Here is a 21,532-nt window from a genome sequence, read left to right on the forward strand (position 1 = left end):
AAATTATAGTCCGGAAAACTGTTGGGGAAATTACCAAGGGTTATTTACCCACAGGTTCTGAATCGTTCCCAATCACTAATTACCTCAGGACGGGCTCACCTGTGATTCGCACTCGGGACTTCGATTTATACACCTCGCAGACAGGTCAGCAGAAGCACGACAAAATACGTTGTTTTTCAAGATCAATGATCGATGTGTATATATATTAGGGTGGAGTAAAAATAACATTTTAAATTTTTTTATAAGCTAGTATATGGGAAATGTGCCAAATGACCATAGAAACAATCCTGCAAAATTATAATTATTTCTGACCACTCCTTCATCGCCCTCAATCTGATTGAAATTTTGGCATATTATCGCATTTCGACATGTATCGCATTTTGTGATACATGCTTTGATCCGCCATTGACCACGAGGTGACTTGGAGAAGAAGGGGGGTGGGGTGCCAGAACAGGGTGTGGCCCACCCCCGCGTCATCAAAGGCGTGGCCACAAAGCCCTCAGCCAGCCAACCAGGGCTGAGGAGCGTCACCGACGGGGGTGGTTTGGTGAGCTGCGTAGTGATACGCACCCCGTTTATATTAGCACTGGCTGGGACTATTTATGCCAGATGAGACGATTTGCTGCACTTGGGCGATTGCTGCACTCCTGCCACCCTCCTTCAATTCGTGTGAGTGAGTTCGTGTTGTTTGTGCTGTCTGTCTGTCTGTCTGTCTGGGAAACCCTAAGTTAAGCCTGTAATAAGTTGTTTTTGTTTGTTTTCAGAACGATGGCGGTCACAAGAGATCAAGTTACATGCGTGATATTTGGAGCTCCACGAAACATCCAAACTAACGTTCTCCCAACGTACGCTGATGTCATGAAAGGATACCTTCAATCTCGGCAACAGCTTAGGACGGAGAATGGCAAATACCCTTCATTTGGTGACATATCTCACAAACTGTGCTATGAAATTCAAGAGGTATGGGAAACGGCCTCTCTTCCAACGGTATCGCACGCGCAAGCGATTGAAAAACTCAGATCTTTCCATGACAAGTACAATTCAATCCTAAAAGTCTACAAGGGAAGAAAGGATCAAGCCACCTACAAACAACGACTCACAGACTTTCTCGACAAATCTAACAATCTGTTTGATCTTAGCAAATGTAAATGTTCTGACATGGTGTCTAACTGTAACTGCTTGAAGGAACATAAAGTGCCGCAAAAAGAGCGAGAGTTCCTTCAAGACCAGAGAGGACCGAGGAACATGGTACTTGGTGGAATAGATCAAGAAGAGACATCAAGATTGAAGAGGAAAGCAGAAAGAGAAGAGACCAATCTCAAACGAATGAAAACTCACTATGAAGATGCCAAAAGTCAGATTGCTTCTACGTATGACGAAAGCGAAGAAGACTACGTGGATAGCGCGACTGACGATGAGTATATTTCTGAATCAGTTAATCTCCAGAGCACACCAAAACCGGTTCGACAACAGCAACAAATGACGATCTCACTACCTTCGCTCGCTAAAGCCTGCGACCGAACTGGCGTCTCTGACAGATCAGCTGCTATATTAGCTTCATCAGTTCTACACGATCTCGGCGTAGTTTCACCAAAACACCGTTCTAAAATAATTGATCGCAGCAAGATCCGCAGAGAACGTAGCAAAACTCGAGAAGAACTTCAAAGTGATGTCTGCACCGTCATAGAGGGACTATACTTTGATGGCAGGAAGGATAACACCATGACTCAGGTTCACGGCACTGACAACAAGAATCACCGAACAACAGTCAAAGAAGAACACGTCAGCATCATCGCAGAACCCGGTTCATCGTACTTCAGCCACACAACTCCATCATCAGGATCCAGCAAAAGCATTGCAGAGTCTTTAGTCGCTAGTCTGAAGGAACGGAATGTGAAGACAGAGGACATCAATGTAGTCGGGTGTGACGGCACTAACGTGAATACGGGACATACAGGAGGTGTTATACGACAACTGGAAGAAACCTTCAATCGTCCACTGCAGTGGCTGGTATGTCTTCTTCATGCCAATGAACTTCCGCTGCGGCATCTGTACAGACCAGCGATATCTCTTGGAAATGTGCAATGGCATTAGCGAAGGTGAATGCAGCGTTGATCTGGCCCTACGAAACCCTGGATGCCTGAATCACCCTCGGTGGCTTACAACAGCTAATAGAATACTCCGACTGTACGTCAGCGTCAAGACACCACCCGAGAAGTTGAAAACCATGGTGACATATATCATTCGAGTGTATGCTCCAATGTGGTTTTCAATCGAAGTCCACTCGTCATGCAAAGATGGAGCCAGGCACATCCACCAGATGATCATCAAGTCACGATACCTTAGCGCTAAACACAAGAAGATCGTTGACCCTGTTATGCACCGCAACGCGTACTTTGCACATCCGGAAAATATACTCCTGGCCATGATAACTGACCATCGACCTCAAATACGAGAATGGGGCTTGCGGCGAGTGATGAAAGCCAGAGCAACAGACAGACAGCCTACTGGACAGATACGACGGTTCAAGGTCCCCGCTAAACTCAACTTTGACGCAGTGGAGTACTTCGACCTAATTGACTGGGGAGCGTGCGCCATCTCGGAGCCTCCCGTGATCCGAGGCATGTCAGACCCTGAGCTGAAGGAACTTATCACGATGGATGTCACCCCAACTGTCCTCTTCCCTAAATTCCCTTGCCACACACAGGCTGTGGAAAGGACTGTGAAACTCGTGACCGAGGCCGCTCAAGCTGTGTGTGGCAAGAAAAGGCGATACGGCTTCATCCGTGCCCGTGTCGCCTCGTGACAGATGATGCCATCGTTTGAATCGAAGCGCGACTTCACACACTTCACATTGTAACTGTGTGACTGTAACATTCTGAGACAAACTATAATAGACCTATGATTTGAATGCATCTATGAGCTGTTTTACTATGTTCCATAGTATAGTAAAATAAAAAGTTACTGAGGGAGATCAAAATACTGTTCAATTTGAATACAATTTTAACACAGTGCTCTGTAGATGGAATGGCACCTTTTGGCATATCTAGCTAGTTAAAATTCAAAAAAAAAAAATTTTGGGCTATTTTCACTCCACCCTAAATATATGTTGCTCGGCTTGGCTCCACCCCTCCTGAAAGAGCGCGCTGTGTCGCGCTTTTGACGTTCGCGAGGCGAGGCTGAGGGCGCGCGTTGCGGCTTGAGGAGAACTCTAGAATAAACAAAGTGCCATAACTTTGTCAAAAATGATCGAATATGCAAATTTATGCACGGTTGATGCTGGTTTTCAAACTTGATCTGAGGTATGCTGAGACACATGTGCGTCACGCCTCGCCTCGTTGATAAGCCCGCAAAGTCGCTCCGTGCAGCGGCCTGCACGTATTGCACTGTGTGAATTATATAAATTATTACCAACTCACGGTCTGAGGTACTGGCGATTCAAGAGATATCCATTTTTTTAATTTTTTTATTTCCGTTTAATTAACGATATCTGCCAAACCACGTGCCCTATCGCAAATTCCAAAATGACATTTTAGTCGACTGACATGCTGAACAGATTTGTGAGGTTTCCCCTCGATTGGATCAAAAATGAGGGAGGAGCTCGGTTTTAAAGGTTCATGCTTAAAAACGTCATAACTCTGAAACCATGTGACGCATGATGTCATGCTCGCTGACTTTTTTGTTCGTCATGGGTATGCGATTCTGCCTGCAAAGTTTGGCCTCGATCTGTTCAGCCGTTGCAGAGAAAAAGGGGTTTTCATGTTTTCACGAAAAACAATATGGCGGCCGAACCACGTGACCTGTGACGTCATAATTACCATTAAAATATTCTACAGACTGAGTCCCTCCTACGGTGAAAATTTGATCTCAATCGGTCCTATTATTGCAGAGAAATTGGTTTTTAAAGGAAATTAAAACTTAAAATGGCACTGAGTTAAGGATCATCAGAATTATCAGAATTCACAAAGTTTAAAGTGCCATAACTTTGTCGAAAATGATCGAAACGTAGTGAAGTTCGAACTCGATCTGTAACCTATCATGAGGAAACCATGTGCTAAGTTTGAAATCATTAGCATTAAGCGTTTAGAAAAAAAGTCCGGAAAACTGTTCTTTGCGTGACGGACTGACGGACTGACGGACTGACAGACTGACGGACGGACGGAGGGACGGCGTGGAAACCTATAGTCCCCTCCAGTGTACATCGGTAGGGGACTAATAAAAAAGCCATTCGGTGCATCGCACCTACCTGTACCATGTCAGCGCTTATGAACATTTCATGTGATAATCAAATAATACAATTTATAACATAAAACATTCAAAAACACCGTTGCATGATGCTGCTTTCAAATAGTACATTGCTCAAAACATGAGAACAAGAAAGAACCACCTTTGGAGGCCATTTTCCCCCACAGAACAGGGGTTGGCCTTTTTCGGGCACCGTGGTCCCCTTTTTGAAGCAATCTTTTATGGCCGGAGCCCTTCCTGCCACCAACCCTGTTAGTCGCCTCTTGCGACACACAGGGAATTACCAGTGAACTGGTACTCAATGTGCCGACCTCGAAAGGATGACAGGCTGAGTCAACCCCCCTGGCATTAATTTAGTGATCAACCGGGATTAGGTCCCGGTCGATCACTCCGTTCTCGATCAGAGAAGAGAAGATGCTCTGTTCAGTCAACGGAGCATCTTCTCTTCTGGACTTGGTTATGACTAACTTCCCTGAAAATGTCTGCTGCTCTTCTTCTGCTCCAATCGGCTCTTCTGATCATGTGCTTGTTAAAGTGGACATCTCTCTGACCATTCTCAGAGAGCCTCCTCAGCGTCGACGAGTCTGGCATTTCACTCAGGCCAACTGGCACGGTCTTCAAGCAGCCATCAATCATCTGGACTGGTCTCCCATCTCTACTGCCTCTGACATAAATTCTTCCTGGGAATTCTTCCAAAGCAAACTGCTCTCTCTCATGCACAGATTTATCCCATCTCGTCTTCTGTTGTCTTACCCTTCCTCCCGTCCATGGTACACGGAATCTTGTGGTGAGGCTATTGCCCAGAAACAACTTGCTTTCGTCTCCTGGAAAGCAAATCCAACGGAAGGAAATCTCATTTCCTTTCACAAAGCCCGAAACAAGTGTGTCCCCACCCTCAGGAGAGCCAGGAAACAATATCTCTCCGTTCTCAGGACCGAACTCTCTTATCTGTCTCCCTCTTCCAAATCCTGGTGGTGTCTGGTCAAATCTGTTTCTGGTGTTTGTTCCCCCTCCATCCCCTCCCTCACCTCAAATGGCCACACGGCTGACTCCGCACGTGAAAAAGCTGAATGCCTCAGCCATGTGTTTGCCTCTAAATCTTCTGTCCCAAACCCATCCCTCTCTGTACCCACCGTACCCAGTCGTACCCAGCTGCTCCTGGACTCTGTGTCCTTTCCTCCTGACAAGGTGGAAAAGTTTCTGTCAACCCTCGACTCGGATTCTGCAACTGGACCTGACGGCATCAGCCCACGGGTCCTAAAATCCTGTTCTTCCGCTCTTTCACTCCCTCTCTCTGTTCTCTTCACCCTCTCTTTTGCTCAAGGTCATCTTCCATCTGCTTGGAAATCTGCCAACATCACCGCTTTGCACAAAAAAGGTGCAAAAACAGATCCCAGCAACTACAGACCAATCAGCCTTCTCCCAATTATCAGCAAAGTCATGGAATCCATCATTGCTTCAGATATGAAATCTTTCCTCTTCTCCAATGGCTTGATCTCTGATCATCAATTTGGTTTCAGACCTGGACACTCTACTCTGGACATGCTGCTTCTGCTTTCTCAACAATGGATGGAGGTCCTCAATGCCAAACAGGAAATTAGAGCAGTCTCCCTTGACATATCACGTGCCTTCGATACGGTCTGGCACCCCGCTCTGCTCACCAAACTCTCCTCTTTTGGTATCCATGGAAATCTCCACGCATGGCTGGCGGACTTCCTCTCTAGTCGTAGTCAACGTGTGGCCCTGAATGGGTTTCTCTCATCTCCTCTTCCTGTTCAGGCTGGAGTTCCACAAGGCAGTGTTCTGGGCCCTGTGCTTTTTCTGGTCTTCATCAATGATCTCTCTGACTCTCTTGAAAATCCTCTGTATCTCTTTGCTGATGACTCTACTCTCTGTCGCTCCATTCTTCATCCCTCAGATCGGCAGTCTGCTGCCTCCTCACTCTCTGCAGACCTGGACAAAATCACAGACTGGGCAAACAAGTGGACCATGTCTTTCAATCCTGACAAATATCACACTCTTACGATGTCTCTCCGAAAAGACCGACTGGACAACCCTCCCATCCACTTTCTGAATAATCCTCTCCAAGAAGTTCTGTCACTCAAGCTTTTGGGTCTCACTATCTGCCATGATCTTTCCTGGGAAAACCACATTTCAAATCTGGCCTCCAAAGCCAGTCGCCGACTGGGCATCCTCCGTCGTGCGAAGTCCTTCCTTGGCACACCTGAGCTCCTCACCACATACAAGGCTTTCATCCGCAGCTCAATGGAATACTGCTCTCCCCTCTGGGCTGGTGCTCCTGCCTCACACCTAGCTCGTCTTCACGCTGTTGAAACCAAAGCATTCAGAATCATTGGAATCTCCCGCGATGAAGCTAACTCCAAGGGCCTCTCAGTCACTCACCGCAGGCAGGTTGGTGGTCTTTCCATCGTCTACGGACTCCTCTCTGGCCTTGCCCCCCCAGCTCTCTCTGGGCTCTGTCCCGCAAATATTCCTACAGGTCGCACAAGATCTGCCTGCAACCCTCTTATGGTCAAACTGCCAAAATCAAGACTCTCTGCTCACCTTCACTCCTTCATTCCTCTCTTCTCCCACCTCTGGAACAAACTCCCTCACTCTCTTCAATCCCACTCCACCCTCCAGGTCTTTAAAACTGCTGTTCACCACCATCTCTTACCTTTCCCCCATCCAAAACCTTGATCTTTTCTACCCCCGCTAATTTCACCGCAATTCCACTTTTTTGAAATACCAATTTCTGTCCTGGAAGTCCTTGGTGTCCTTGTGTTTTATACTTCTCCCTCCACCCCCCCACCCCCCTTCCCACGCCTCCTCCCCCAAGCCCTCTCCCTTCCACACATCTCCCTGCTCTCAAATGTTGTGTTTGTGTGCTTCCCCTTCTCTCCCCATCTTGTTTTCCGCTCCCTCTTTTTGTGTGTTTTGTTTGTCTGGTTGATTTGTTTGTGAAGTAAATGTTAGCTCTTTCACGAGCCTCGATTCAGTATACAAAAAATAAAAAAATAAAAAAATAAAAATTCGAAACCAGGATCCTAGGATCCCATCCCACACCCTAACCGCTAAGCGAACACCAGGCTCAAAACATGATTAAATAAAGAATTCTCGTATCCGAATCCATACTCAGATCTTCACCAACATCGAATTGATTTGTCCTTGTCACAGACCCAATCGATCCACCAAGTTTCGTCCAAATCCGTAAATAACTTTTTGAGATGCTGTATATCGTTTTTGGCCCCATCACTCAATGGTGAAGAATCCCTTAAACAGTTCTATTATTCTGATCCGGATCCTCATCAAAATCTAATCAATTTATCCTCGTCAGACACCCAACCTGCTCACTAAATTTTGTCCGAATCTGTCCATAACATTTTGTATGCTATATATCGTTTTTGGCCCTATTACTCAATGATGAAGAATCCCTTAAACAGTTCTAGTATCCTGATCTGGATCCAGATCCTCATCAAAATCTAATTAATTAGTCCTTGTCACACATCTATCCTTTCCACCAAATTTCGTCGAAATCTGTCCAGAATGTTTTGAGATATCCTGCTAACAGAAAGACAGATGTAGACAAACAAGGAAGGGTGAAAACATAACCTCTGTCGACCTTCAGTGGCAAAGGTAACGAAAATGTAAAGTGCTGCAAGTAGTTCATCATTCATTGTGCACAGCATGTGGCTGCGAGTTCGCCTCATTGCTGGGAGTACTGCTGATGCGTTGAGTGCTCCCGATAGGTTAGAACAGCAAATCTGGAATTTAGCCAGGATGCCAGTGATGACTTGCCTCCGCTTTACAAAAGACACCGTGAGGTTTATTTTCGCCAATGACCAACAGATGTGTCCACCTGCTGGGTTACCAACAGATGTGTCCACCAGTTTAACCAACATGTGATGGATGGCGCACACATTGATGCCTCACCCAGAACGCAGAACACCAGAGTGGCAGTTTATAGCCGGGTTGGCATTCAAATCCAGGCACATATCTCTATGCTATCATGCCAGTAATATATTTGCATGAAGTTATCAATTTGTTAGGTTGACCAAAATGACAGATCATTCCAAGCTACTTTCCCTTATTTCCGAATCTTCCAAATGCCCACCTCTCTCCTTTCCTCCACATCTTCCTTTTTTCAATTTGAATATTCTCTATTTTTAAAATGTATTTTCCATTCTGTGAAATTATATCATTCTGTATGGTTTTATCATCAGGTCCTGCATAACAGCAGGTTGCGTCATGGAGAACTGTTGACTGTGCCCAGTATTGGTTATTGTGGCTTTTGTGGTAAGGAAATGTGAAAGTTGGCATCATGTGCCATTTGGAAGCTGAAAGTGAGTTAAGATATTGTGATGCAGAAAGAAAATTAAATTAATATGAAGCACTTGGGAAAAAGTACAAAAGTTGTCAAGACAGCGAGAGAAACCAAATGTATCAAACAAATACAAGTACGATTGAGATATGTCGTTGAAAACAAAAAAGGTTACAGACGAGGAGAGGGAGCTCCAAACAAAAGAGGAGAAGCATATTCCACCAGCCTTTAAATAAATAACGTTCTTTTCAAATGTCAAGCAACCTGTTTATAAAACAAGTATTTTGCAGCTTGTTTGATTAATTGATCTAATGAAGGCCACAATGTTTTTGTGCTGCTTCATTAGCCGATTTCAAAATACAATCAGTTCTTTTCTGGTTAAAATAGGCAAAGAGATTGAGTGAGCAGACGTACGAGATGGATACTTAATCACCATGATACAGGGACCTGAGAAACCCAATAAAGGCACAAAGACACGTGAGGATATACAGGGAACTTTGATACAGGCAGAGGCCATTTTGCCCATAAAGTCTGAACTACATCAACATATCAATGCAATCCAACGGTTTATCAACTTTTATTAATGTTGAGGTGAGGAGGGGGAGGGAGGTGTGGAGGAGAGAGGATGAGAGAGCAGAGGGGCAGGCATAGACATCACCATGGTGATATATCATTATGTTCAGTGCAATGAACATTTCTTATTTCGCATTATCTGCTACAAGTCAGATATATATATTGTTGTGGATATGAGAATGTTTTTTTATTTTGTTGTTGTGGTAAAATGTTGTTGTAAAAGGTTGTTGTAAAATATCACCCCTCCTCCCTCCGTTTGTGGTTGTATAAAGGTCAAAGGGCGTTTCCGTAGTTAGTCCATAAAACATACATGCAGGACACGATATATCCTTTCTTTTGACAGTTATATCCTTATTATGTGTATTAGCGTAAGGCTGTGTCTTCCATTAATTGAAATACTCCATTGCACCAGTGAAAGAGAATAGATCCCCTTTCCTTCCCATCCCCAAAATCTCCATCCCATATTACATCCCCTCTCGTCACCGCTGAGCCCTCGATTGCCCATATTACCTCCGATCCAATTGCCGCCATTGACCACGAGGCAGGGTTGGGGGAAGGAAGGCGTTTCCCCACCTCGTCAGAGAGGGGAGGAGTGAACCAGCCCCGCTCGACCAACCATGAGCCAGGGGTTTGGCTACAGAGGGCGGAGGAAGAGCGGCCGGGGAGGTTCGCAAAGGTTGAGGGGCGGGGGCCTATATAACCCAAGGCAGGGGTGTGGCCAGAGGAGATGCGTTTTTACAGAGGAGAGCAGAAGACAGAAAGGCCTGGAGTTGGACTTTGAGTTGGTCTGAGTTGGTTGGGAGTCGGTCGTCAAGTGCAGAGTGGTGAAGAGTCAGTCAGTAGAGGTGGTGGTCAAGTGGTTGCGTTGGTTGCGGTGAGGAGTCGGTGGTAAAGAGTGAGGGACCAAGAAAGAAAGAGAAAGAGTCCTGAAGCACGAGAGGAAGTTGTTGGACTGGGTGGGACTAAGGAAGGAGAGAGAACCCGTCACACCAATCCCCCAAGCTCCGCGTTGGCTCCACCAAGCGTTCAGCTCCACCAAGCGTTCAGCTCCACCAAGCTCCGCGTTGGCTCCACCAAGCGTTCAGCTCCACCAAGCTCCGCGTTGGCTCCACCAAGCGTTCACCTCCAGCCATCCACCTCCTGCAATTCCCCGCGTGAGTCCGTCTTTTGTTTGTTCTGTCCTGGGTTAATTAAGTCTGTATAAGCTAGTATTTTCCCTGTGTCACCTGCGTCTTATGTGTTGTAAATAAACCTTGATTGCTTTCTTTTTGCTTGTGTGTAAATAGCCAATAAATTCAGTCGTATTTCCAAACCTTTCTTTGCCTTCTTTTTCCTCTTTGCATTCGTCGCCTTTGTCTTTTCCCCATTGGGCAGCTACGGTGCGATACGGCCAAAGTTCGGGTGGAATCGGGTGAGTTTTGTTAGGTCGCGGTCTTACACCACCGCTCGGTCTATAACATCTAACCGCGATCTATAACAATTGGTGTCGAGGAGTGAGATCGGACCCGGAGCGCGTTTACGCGCTCGAAATTATAAAGCCGAAATTTGTTTGTTGTATAAAAATCCGAATTTTGAAATCGCGCCATGGCTGTTCAAGGCGACGGGATGCCGGTGGGAGAGATAGACGGGGTAGAATCGACCCAGGACCCCAGGGAAGAAGTGGGAAAAGTGGTGGAGGAGAGTAAAGAAGGTGTGGTTGAGGGTGTATCAGGTGCACAAAATGGCGTCCTCACGCACGTGGGTGAAGCGGCACCAAATTTTGCCGCGCCCGTGACCGTACCACTACCAGCGGGCTTTGATGTGGGGGACTTCATGGCGCAATTCACCGAGATGCTGAGAATAGAGGGGGAGAAATTGAGTAATAGAATTGACGCGATATTAATGAACGGAATGAGGGCCAATAATGAGGGAATGGCGAGGGACAGAGCCGCATACGAGGAAAGGGAGCAGAGGGACAGAGACCGCAAGTTGGGCGAAAGGGTCCCAGGGGTGCACGAGGAAGTAACGCGGGCCGAAAAGCGCTGGTTGAGCGAAGCGGAGGAAAGCACGGGTACAATGACGGGGGTAGAAATCGCGACCCGGGGTTTGGAAAAGCCGGCGACCGATGAGGTAGAGGGAATTTTATTAAAGCCAACGGTCGTCGAGGTGAACAAAGAAATTATGGGTATAGTTGAAATTGGAGAGACCGGGGACTTAAAGTTAAAAGAGCAACAATCGGAGGAAGGAATGGAAATTGCTCAAAGTCTAAATGCACATCCTGATGCTGTACTCGCTAATCCAAATGGAAGTTTGCAGGTTTTGGTGCAGGGAGGAAGAAGAACCCCGAAGGTGAGACGTGCTGTATATGGTGCGGGTAGATTTTGCAGGAGGATGTTTAGCGACAAAAGAATTTTCGCGCGCTTGGGATCGAGGAAACACCCGGGCGTTGGTGAAGGGTCCCGTGTGAGTGGAAATGGCACGCGTGGGAAAAAAAAGTGTGCGTCGGCGAGTGGGTGTGGTATAAAGTGTGGGAGTGAAACCGAGTGCGAGCAAGAATGCACGTCGGTGTGTACGGGGTGTGACACAGGGAGTGAGAGCAATACGGAGTGCACGCCCATGGTGAGTGTTACGGAGGACGTAACGGAGGAGAGGTGTGGACCGAAGTGTGCGCAAGAGGTGTGGTGTGTAACAGAGAGAGCGTTGGTGGAATGTACGGACGGCGTTGGAACGCCAGGTTTTGTGAGGGTGAAAGGGGTAGCGTATGCTTGTAAGCATGCAAGTGAAGCGTCGATGGTAACCGGTTTAGTGGTTAGAGCGACGGATAGCCGATGCGAGCACTCGGTGCGAGGGGTGCTTGGTTGGGTGCGAGGCCCGGCGTCGATCGAAGCTGCGTCGTTTCTCTTCGAAGCGTCGTTGCCGATTCGGGCTTGGCCCCGCCCCGCACGGTCGAGTCCGGGCTTTGTCGGGCGAGGCGACCGGTCCGGTTCAAGGGCGAGTGGGAGGAGGCGGAACGGTGCCCCCTCGTGGGGACGGGGTTCCGACCGGGGGAGATGGAGCCATCGGGCCCGGGACCGCAAGGTGCCGCGCCGAGATGGTGCGTGGAATCTCGGTCCAACCAAACCACCTCCCTTGAACCGAAAGCCGGACGGATTCAACCTGCAGGCAACCAAACCACCCGAATTCATTGCTCGGCTTTGCGAAGCCGAGTTTAATGATGTCATGGCGCACCGAGAGGATGTAATAAGTAGACGGATGATGATGGTAGTGATTTGATACGAAATTAATAATAGTGGGTAGAATTGGCAGTAAATGGAAAATTTTTGAATTGGTTGGAATTTGGTGTGCCAAATTGATAGAGAGACCCCCGATGTGGTGGGATGGCAAATCCACCATCCCTCACAGTGGGGGCAAAGGAGCACTAGATTATGGGGTGTATGGCAGTGAAAACTAGCCCGGGTGGGTTAGGATATGGTGTGTAGGGATCTAGCGAAGATTGACATTAGGTAACGTTAAGTTTAGTTAGTGACTGATACCTGTAGTGGGGACGCAGGTAGATTAGTGTGGATGATAATGACGTGGGAGCGCAATAGTTTAAAGGGACGACTGGGAAGCGCAAGTTTCAGAGGGGAGTAGTCAGCTGAGATGATGCCGTGTGTGTGAGGATTGAACAGGTGTGATTGCACAGGTGTGCAACTGAACAGGTGTGTGGAGCAGTGTATGAGGAAGTAGTGGTGATTGCGTGTTGTGTTGACCAAATGGTCCAGGAAGAGGAGGAGGGTGCAGGTGGCACCAGGTAGGATTGCACAGGTGTGCAACAACAGGTGAATGAAAGACAGGTGTATGGAATAAATGGTCTGGAGGATTGGAATGGATGGTCGTGGAGTGAGTATGGTGGAAATTGTGGAGTGGAGTGGATGGTGCGAAGGTGTGAATGGGGGAAGAGTGGACCCCCATCACGGATACCCGGGGCGGGTAGTGTAAGTGTTAGGTAGAGGGTACAGGTAAATTGTGGTTGGATATTGGCATCTGTGGTGCGGGTGAAAGAATGGTCTGTGGATGGGTGCATTAGTGTTGTGGAAATGGCTGGGCGTGTAGCCTGTTAGTGTGTGTAGTTGGTTGGGCGCTCCACCACTGTGAGGATGTCGGCCAGGTGAGGCCGCAGGTGGGCTCTGGGAGCCGGTAGTAGTTGTTGTGGATGGGGCCCGAGGATCCGGAGGACGGACCCGGGTAGCCCAGTGCCAGAGGGCACCGAGTGGGGTGACAGAGCCAGGAGGGGCCTGCCCCAGTTAGATAGGTTAGGGTGAGGAGCTAGGTAAGCTCGGGTGGCAACTGCAGTGGTGGAGGTGTGCAGGTGGGTAGACCCACTGGGAGAGGTACACGCCACAGCCCAGAAATTGTGCGAGGGCACCGGGAGATGAATCGGGGGAGTGAGACCCCAAATTGAAAAGCACCACAGTTTGGCCAATGGGAATTGGTTTTTAGAACCCATAGTGTAAGAGGGCCAATGGTTTGGCCGGAGAAAGACCCCGGGTAGTGTAAAGTGTGTTAAAATCATTTAGAGGATAGTTAGGATGAAGGATCTCCTCGCACCATCTGCATCCACTCACCTGAGGTGACAGGTACTCCACACCATGCCATGTTTAATTATTTTTACTGTGCAAATGTTTGGAATGAGAGACGCATCATGACGTGGGTGTGACATTGTGCGTAATTCCATCTCTTCCTCCTTATGAGGATTGATGATGAATTGATGATGGCAAATTTTTGAAGTTGAGGGATTGTGGTGACGAATTTGGTATAGGGGAAATATGGGGAAGACGTGACAGTAGTGACGAATTGTTAATGTGTAGGTTTTGTACATATGGGGTAAGGGCAAGGGTGGGCTAGGTAACAGGGGGGTGACGTACGGTAGGGACGAGCTTTCTCACTTCGCCCTCCGTACGCATTTCGCCTTGCATTGCCTTATTGATGTGTACCCTTGTGACCTTACCCCTCGCTCAATTGTCTTTCTTTTGTCTCCCACATGACCTGTGCGCCGTTGGGCGCCGAGGGGAGCGTGCGTGGGTCGGCCATTGTGCGCCCGAAATTCCCAGAACCAGCTGTCTGCATCGATGCACCACATTATGGACCACATGCCTGTGGCCGAGCACCACTTATGGACCCCATGGGTTGGGGCATGGCCCCTCTGCTGGAACCGGCCAAGAGGGCCCGAAATCTTGCTGGCGGACCTTGGCCACAGGGCACCGATGCCCCACAGGTGAACCACACATAGTCGGCCCTGTGGGCCATAAATAAAATAAATAAGAAGGACACATTGGGCACACTTTATTGCAAATAGGCCGCCAGTAAGCAAAGCAAAAGAGAATGACAACATCTGGAAGACAAATAATAATAACCAGCAGAGGGAGCCGAAGAGCAAGAGACACCTGCAGGGTTAGGGGTTGTTTGGTTATTTTTATTCATGAACAGTGATGACTGTGCACCGATTGGTGCTTGAGGGTGCTTTGGTGCGTTTTTGGGTGCTTTAATGGTGCATTGATGCAGAACAGACTGTCTCCCCCCCAAGAAAGAACAATTACAGGTCCTGGGTTAGTTTTGTAAATAAAAATAGCGTCAGTGTAAATAATGCTTCCCACCGTCAGTGTGTAGTTTGAAGACCATTCCGCAATTCGGTTAACTGTGGGCGTAAGTCTGTTAGGCAGGGTGCAATGGAGCAGCGGGACACATTTATTTATGTTTTAAAACTGTCGCACTCAGGGTCAGGCTAAAAGTAGAGGGAACTACACCTACATGCCACACTAAGGTAAAAGTAATAGGCCCGGGACGTGCCTAAGGGGAGGAGGGTGCAGTGTTGTGGATATGAGAATGTTTTTTTATTTTGTTGTTGTGGTAAAATGTTGTTGTAAAAGGTTGTTGTAAAATATCACCCCTCCTCCCTCCGTTTGTGGTTGTATAAAGGTCAAAGGGCGTTTCCGTAGTTAGTCCATAAAACATACATGCAGGACACGATATATCCTTTCTTTTGACAGTTATATCCTTATTATGTGTATTAGCGTAAGGCTGTGTCTTCCATTAATTGAAATACTCCATTGCACCAGTGAAAGAGAATAGATCCCCTTTCCTTCCCATCCCCAAAATCTCCATCCCATATTACATCCCCTCTCGTCACCGCTGAGCCCTCGATTGCCCATATTACCTCCGATCCAATTGCCGCCATTGACCACGAGGCAGGGTTGGGGGAAGGAAGGCGTTTCCCCACCTCGTCAGAGAGGGGAGGAGTGAACCAGCCCCGCTCGACCAACCATGAGCCAGGGGTTTGGCTACAGAGGGCGGAGGAAGAGCGGCCGGGGAGGTTCGCAAAGGTTGAGGGGCGGGGGCCTATATAACCCAAGGCAGGGGTGTGGCCAGAGGAGATGCGTTTTTACAGAGGAGAGCAGAAGACAGAAAGGCCTGGAGTTGGACTTTGAGTTGGTCTGAGTTGGTTGGGAGTCGGTCGTCAAGTGCAGAGTGGTGAAGAGTCAGTCAGTAGAGGTGGTGGTCAAGTGGTTGCGTTGGTTGCGGTGAGGAGTCGGTGGTAAAGAGTGAGGGACCAAGAAAGAAAGAGAAAGAGTCCTGAAGCACGAGAGGAAGTTGTTGGACTGGGTGGGACTAAGGAAGGAGAGAGAACCCGTCACACCAATCCCCCAAGCTCCGCGTTGGCTCCACCAAGCGTTCAGCTCCACCAAGCGTTCAGCTCCACCAAGCTCCGCGTTGGCTCCACCAAGCGTTCAGCTCCACCAAGCTCCGCGTTGGCTCCACCAAGCGTTCACCTCCAGCCATCCACCTCCTGCAATTCCCCGCGTGAGTCCGTCTTTTGTTTGTTCTGTCCTGGGTTAATTAAGTCTGTATAAGCTAGTATTTTCCCTGTGTCACCTGCGTCTTATGTGTTGTAAATAAACCTTGATTGCTTTCTTTTTGCTTGTGTGTAAATAGCCAATAAATTCAGTCGTATTTCCAAACCTTTCTTTGCCTTCTTTTTCCTCTTTGCATTCGTCGCCTTTGTCTTTTCCCCATTGGGCAGCTACGGTGCGATACGGCCAAAGTTCGGGTGGAATCGGGTGAGTTTTGTTAGGTCGCGGTCTTACACCACCGCTCGGTCTATAACATCTAACCGCGATCTATAACAATATGTATATATATTTCGTGTCAGTCATTTGAGGTGGGGTGTAGAGGGTATATTGGCAATTCCTTTTCTGCATTTCTTGCTCGTCTTGGAGTGTGTGGGACAGAAAGAAGGAGGATGTGTGACAAGGTGGCCCAGGTTGCCTTGAAAGGCTCATTTTGGATATGGAGGAAGTTTATGGAGGCACGTCGAACGGTGTAGATTGGTTGTGCGTGTTTTTTGTTTTGTTTTGTTTTTGTTACTATTATTATTTCTTATTTTGTGTATATAGGTGAGTGGGTGAGGGTGTGTGTTTTTTGCATGAATTAATTTTTGCATGAGTGTGTGTTTTGTATGTTGAGTGGTGTATGTTGTAAGGGTAGGTGGTTGGTTGGTTGGTGTTGTGTGTGTGTGTGTGTGTGTGTGTGTGTGTGTGTGTGTGTGTGTGTGTGTGTGTGTGTGTGTGTGTGTATGGGTGTGTATGAATGATCTGGTGTGTTTTGTTGGTGAGGGGTGAAGGGTATAAAGGTGGGTGTTTGAGTGTTCCACCGTGTTTGTTTGGTGCTGTGGATTCTGGATGCGGAGGTGTTCTTGTTGTTGTAGTCTGCGTTTGCACTGGCTGGGGGTGGGGGTATGTACGCATCCAGGTGTAGTTGCTGCATGTGGATGTGTATGTGCCCCTGCTGGCCCACCTTAGCTGACCGTATCGAGGTTGAAGGGCCGAAACTGGATGATGCTGAGGACCTCGACTGAGGACCCGGTCAGTGCGGCACACTTGTGACCAGGTGTGTTTTGAACTTATATATATATATATATATATATATATATATATACCAGGTGTATATACAGTCATACTCCGTTTTACGCCATTTCGACCTACGTCAAATCTGACTTTACGCCACTCTTCTAGAGTAAATTTCAGTTCAGCGAACGTCATTATGTGCGACTTTACGTCACTCCTACGGATGTGAAAAAAATTACATTTTTCCTCAAAAATATATTTAAAATAAATAAAATAGTACATAAATTAACAATAAAAGAAGCTAAAAAACAATTTAAAATACAATAAAAAGCACATAAAAAAAAAAAATGTACGTACAGTATACTGTACGTACGCGTAGCTGCTGGTTCTCATTCAAAACAAACGTGACGCCATATGCATTTTGTCCTGTGCTGCGGTCGCGTGCTTGCTTTGCCTTTCGCTGGTATTTTTGTGATTATTCCTTTACTGTGTAAAGGTTCCTTTACTGTGTAAAACAACCAACGAAACGTGGCAACGGCGAAACATGACGATGCCGGCTCGGACGACCGTCCGTGGCAGACGTCACGTCACCGTGTAGAGTGTGCAATGTCCACGACGAGGTCAGGCCCCATGGCCCATGGCCCATGTGAAACGAACAACCGTGTCATGCCTCGAGCTGGGGTGCCTCGTCGGGCACCTCGTCAGCATCCGGCGTCAACGAACCGATCGACGTGTGCATGTGCACATGTGCATGGATTTGCAAATGCCTGCCTGTACGTCGTCGTTTCTGCGTATATTGCATCGTCCAAAAATAAAGAAGCAAGCAACTTCAGCCGCTCGAGGAAAGACGGGGCACGCCTACGACTCGGAGGCGAGCGTCGATCCCCGGGGCGGCCGGGTTCACGGAACCCTGAGCTCGTTCGTTCATCACAGACGACACGACACGACCACCGGTGAAACTGCTCAGACACGTTGGGTAAAGCACGCCGTAGTGAAGCAGGCCGCGGAGCCACTCGGCACACAAGCCAGCTCAGGGTCGATGCGTAGCTGCTGGTTCTCATTCAAAACAAAGGCGACGCCATATGCATTTTGTCCTGTGCTGCGGTCGCGTGCTTGCTTTGCCTTTCGCTGGTATTTTTGTGATTACAGTATTCCTTTACTGTGTAAAACAACCAACGTAACGTGGCAACGGCGAAACATGACGATGCCGGATCGGACGACCGTCCGTGGCAGACGTCACGTCACCGTGCAGAGTGTGTAATGTCCGCGATGAGGTCAGGCCCCATGGCCCATGGCCCATGTGAAACAAACGACCGTGTCATGCCTCGAGCCGGGGTGCCTCGTCGGGCACCTTGCCGGCATCCGGCGTCGCCGAACCGATCGCAATTCCGAACCGATTTGCAATTTGCAATTTGCTGCGAAGCCGCAGCCTCCTCCAGTTATTGTCACCCGTCGCTCAGCGGAGCGAAAGGGGGACTATGGCTTTCCCCTCTGTCCGTGTGTCCGTCCGCCCGTCCGTGCGTGCGTGTGTGCGTGCGGGCGTGCGTGCGTGCGTGTGTAAGCGAAAGACCGCATTCGAATTTGGTGTGTGGGTGCAACCCACGTCAAAATCCAAGATGGCCGCCGCCATGTATGTCTGATGCCATGTATGTCTGAACCTTGTAACCTGCATATCTTGAAAAATAAGCGAAGTACCAACTTCTAATCTGGTGTGTGGGTGTATCTAGGCACAAGGAAGAACGCTATTGAAAATTGGGTCGCCACGTCAAAATCCAAGATGGCCGCCGCCATGTATGTCTGAACCTTGTGAGATGAATATCTTGAAAAATAAGCGAAGTACCAACTTCTAATTTGGTGTGTGGGTGTATCTCAGCATAAGGACGAACGCTATTGAAAATTGGGTCGCCACGTCAAAATCCAAGATGGCCGCCACCATATATATGTCTGAAATTTGTGAGCGAAATATCTCGAAAAATAAGCGAAGTACCAACGTCTAATCTGGTGTGTCGGTGTATCTAGGCACAAGGAAGAACGCTGTTTAAAATCGGGTCGCCACGTCAAAATCCAAGATGGCCGCCGCCATGTATGTCTGAAACTTGTGAGATGAATATCTTGAAAAATAAGCAAAGTACCAACTTCTAATTTGGTGTGTGTGTGTATCTCGGCAAAAGGAAGAAGGCTATTGAAAATTGGGTCGCCACGTCAAAACCCAAGATGGCCGCCACCATATATATGTCTGAACCTTGTGAGCGAAATATCTTGAAAAATAAGTGAAGTACCAACTTCTAATCTGGTGTGTGGGTGTATCTAGGCATAAGGAAGAACGCTTTTGAAAATTGGGTCGCCACGTCAAAATTCAAGATGGCCGCCGCCATGTATGTCTGATGCCATGTTTGTCTGAACAATGTAACCTGCATATCTTGAAAAATAAGCGAAGTCCCAACTTCTAATCTGGTGTGTGGGTGTATCTAGGCACAAGCAAGAACGCTGTTTAAAATTGGGTCGCCATGTCAAAATTCAAGATGGCCGCCGCCATGTATGTCTGATGCCATGTTTGTCTGAACAATGTAACCTGCATATCTTGAAAAATAATCAAGTACCAACTTCTAATCTGGTGCGTGGGTGTATCTCGGCATAAGGACGAACGCTATTGAAAATTGGGTCGCCACGTCAAAAGCCAAGATGGCCGCCACCATATATATATGTCTGAACCTTGTGAGCAAAATATCTTGAAAAATAAGCGAAGTACCAACTTCTAATCTGGTGTGTGGGTGTATCTAGGCATAAGGAAGAACGCTATTGAAAATTGGGTCGCCATGTCAAAATCCAAGATGGCCGCCGCCATGTATGTCGAACCTTGTGAGATGAATATCTTGAAAAATAAGCGAAGTACTAACTTCTAATTTGGTGTGTGGGTGTATCTCGCATAAGGAAGAACGCTTTTGAAAATTGGGTCGCCACGTCAAAATTCAAGATGGCCGCCGCCATGTATGTCTGATGCCATGTTTGTCTGAACAATGTAACCTGCATATCTTGAAAAATAAGCGAAGTACCAACTTCTAATCTGGTGTGTGGGTGTATCTAGGCACAAGCAAGAACGCTGTTTAAAATTGGGTCGCCACGTCAAAAGCCAAGATGGCCGCCACCATATATATATGTCTGAAACTTGTGAGCAAAATATCTTGAAAAATAAGCGAAGTACCAACTTCTAATCTGGTGTGTGGGTGTATCTAGGCATAAGGAAGAACGCTATTGAAAATTGGGTCGCCATGTCAAAATCCAAGATGGCCGCCGCCATGTATGTCGAACCTTGTGAGATGAATATCTTGAAAAATAAGCGAAGTACTAACTTCTAATTTGGTGTGTGGGTGTATCTCGCATAAGGAAGAACGCTATTGAAAATTGCGTCGCCACGTCAAAATCCAAGATGGCCGCCACCATATATATGTCTGAACCTTGTGAGCGAAATATCTCGAAAAATAAGCGAAGTACCAACTTCTAATCTGGTGTGTGGGTGTATCTAGGCACACGGAAGAACGCTGTTTAAAATTGGGTCGCCACGTCAAAATCCAAGATGGCCGCCGCCATGTATGTCTGAATCTTGTGAGAAGAATATCTTGAAAGATAAGCGAAGTACCAACTTCTAATTTGGTGTGTGGGTGTATCTCAGCATAAGGAAGACCGCTATTGTAAAGTGGGTCGCCACGTCAAAATCCAGGATGGCCGCCACCATATATATGTCTGAACCTTGTGAGCGAAATATCTTGAAAAATAAGCGAAGTACCTTCTGGTGTGTGGGTATATCTAGGCATAAGGAAGAACGCTATTGAAAATTGGGTCGCCACGTCAAAATCCAAGATGGCCGCCTTGGCGATGGCCAACGGTCAGACATAACTCAGTATGTCTGACCGTTGTGAGCGAAATATCATATCATAGCATGTTTTCTGCGTGTTCCACTTTGTCAACTCACATCACTTCCCCGACGGGGGACCTAGGCGTAACGCTTGTTTACTCTAGTTTTACGGTGTTTCTCTTCATTTTAAGGCATTTTAAAGACATTACGCCCGGTTTACGTCAAAAACCGAGTTACGTCACGGCTTATGGAACCAATTAATGACGTAGGCCCGGTTATTACTGTGTGTGTATATATATATATATATATATATATATATATATATATATATATATATATATATATATATATACAGACTTGGCATTTAATATGGAATTTTTTTTCTTCTTGACTTGGGTTTACTTTCTTAACTCAGTATATCAAGCTGGTGAGTTTCTTTTACACTTTGGTGATTTATTTGTTAAAAGAACCATGTCACTGATTGTCTGTCGCAGCAAGAAGTCAACAACAGGATTATATCACAGGTGGCGTGGCAAAATGTACGGACAGGTGCATTTGATGATTGGCTTCACAGTCGGGTATACAAGGGTTGTTGCGTTCTGTATTAGTGGAAAACAACTGCTGCACATCTCCAAAAGTTATTGCCGCTTCCTCTGGAGATGGTCCGTCAACTCGACA

The 21,532-nt window shown here is 47.3% G+C and overlaps 2 protein-coding genes across 14 annotated transcripts in view; one reads left to right on the plus strand and one right to left on the minus strand.

Moving 5' to 3' along the window:
• Positions 1 to 21,532, minus strand: part of LOC137429802 (myocyte-specific enhancer factor 2C) — a 214,021-nt gene that overhangs the window by 4,833 nt on the left and 187,656 nt on the right. The gene's annotated exons all lie outside the window — the stretch shown is intronic.
• Positions 666 to 3,437, plus strand: LOC137429803 (uncharacterized). The gene is made up of 2 exons (XM_068120059.2): positions 666 to 669; positions 765 to 3,437. The coding sequence occupies exon 2, from the start codon at positions 769 to 771 to the stop codon at positions 2,092 to 2,094; it is 1,326 nt and encodes a 441-aa protein (XP_067976160.1). The 5' UTR covers positions 666 to 669; positions 765 to 768; the 3' UTR covers positions 2,095 to 3,437.

Source organism: Myxine glutinosa, chromosome 6 (assembly GCF_964187855.1).
Source record: "Myxine glutinosa chromosome 6, kmMyxGlut1.1, whole genome shotgun sequence".
In the NCBI taxonomy this organism is placed as follows: Eukaryota; Metazoa; Chordata; class Myxini; order Myxiniformes; family Myxinidae; genus Myxine; species Myxine glutinosa.

Coding starts and splice junctions, on each gene's coding strand:
- LOC137429803 (XM_068120059.2), top strand. CDS start 769: ATGGCGGTCACAAGAGATCAAGTTACATGCGTGATATTTGGAGCTCCA.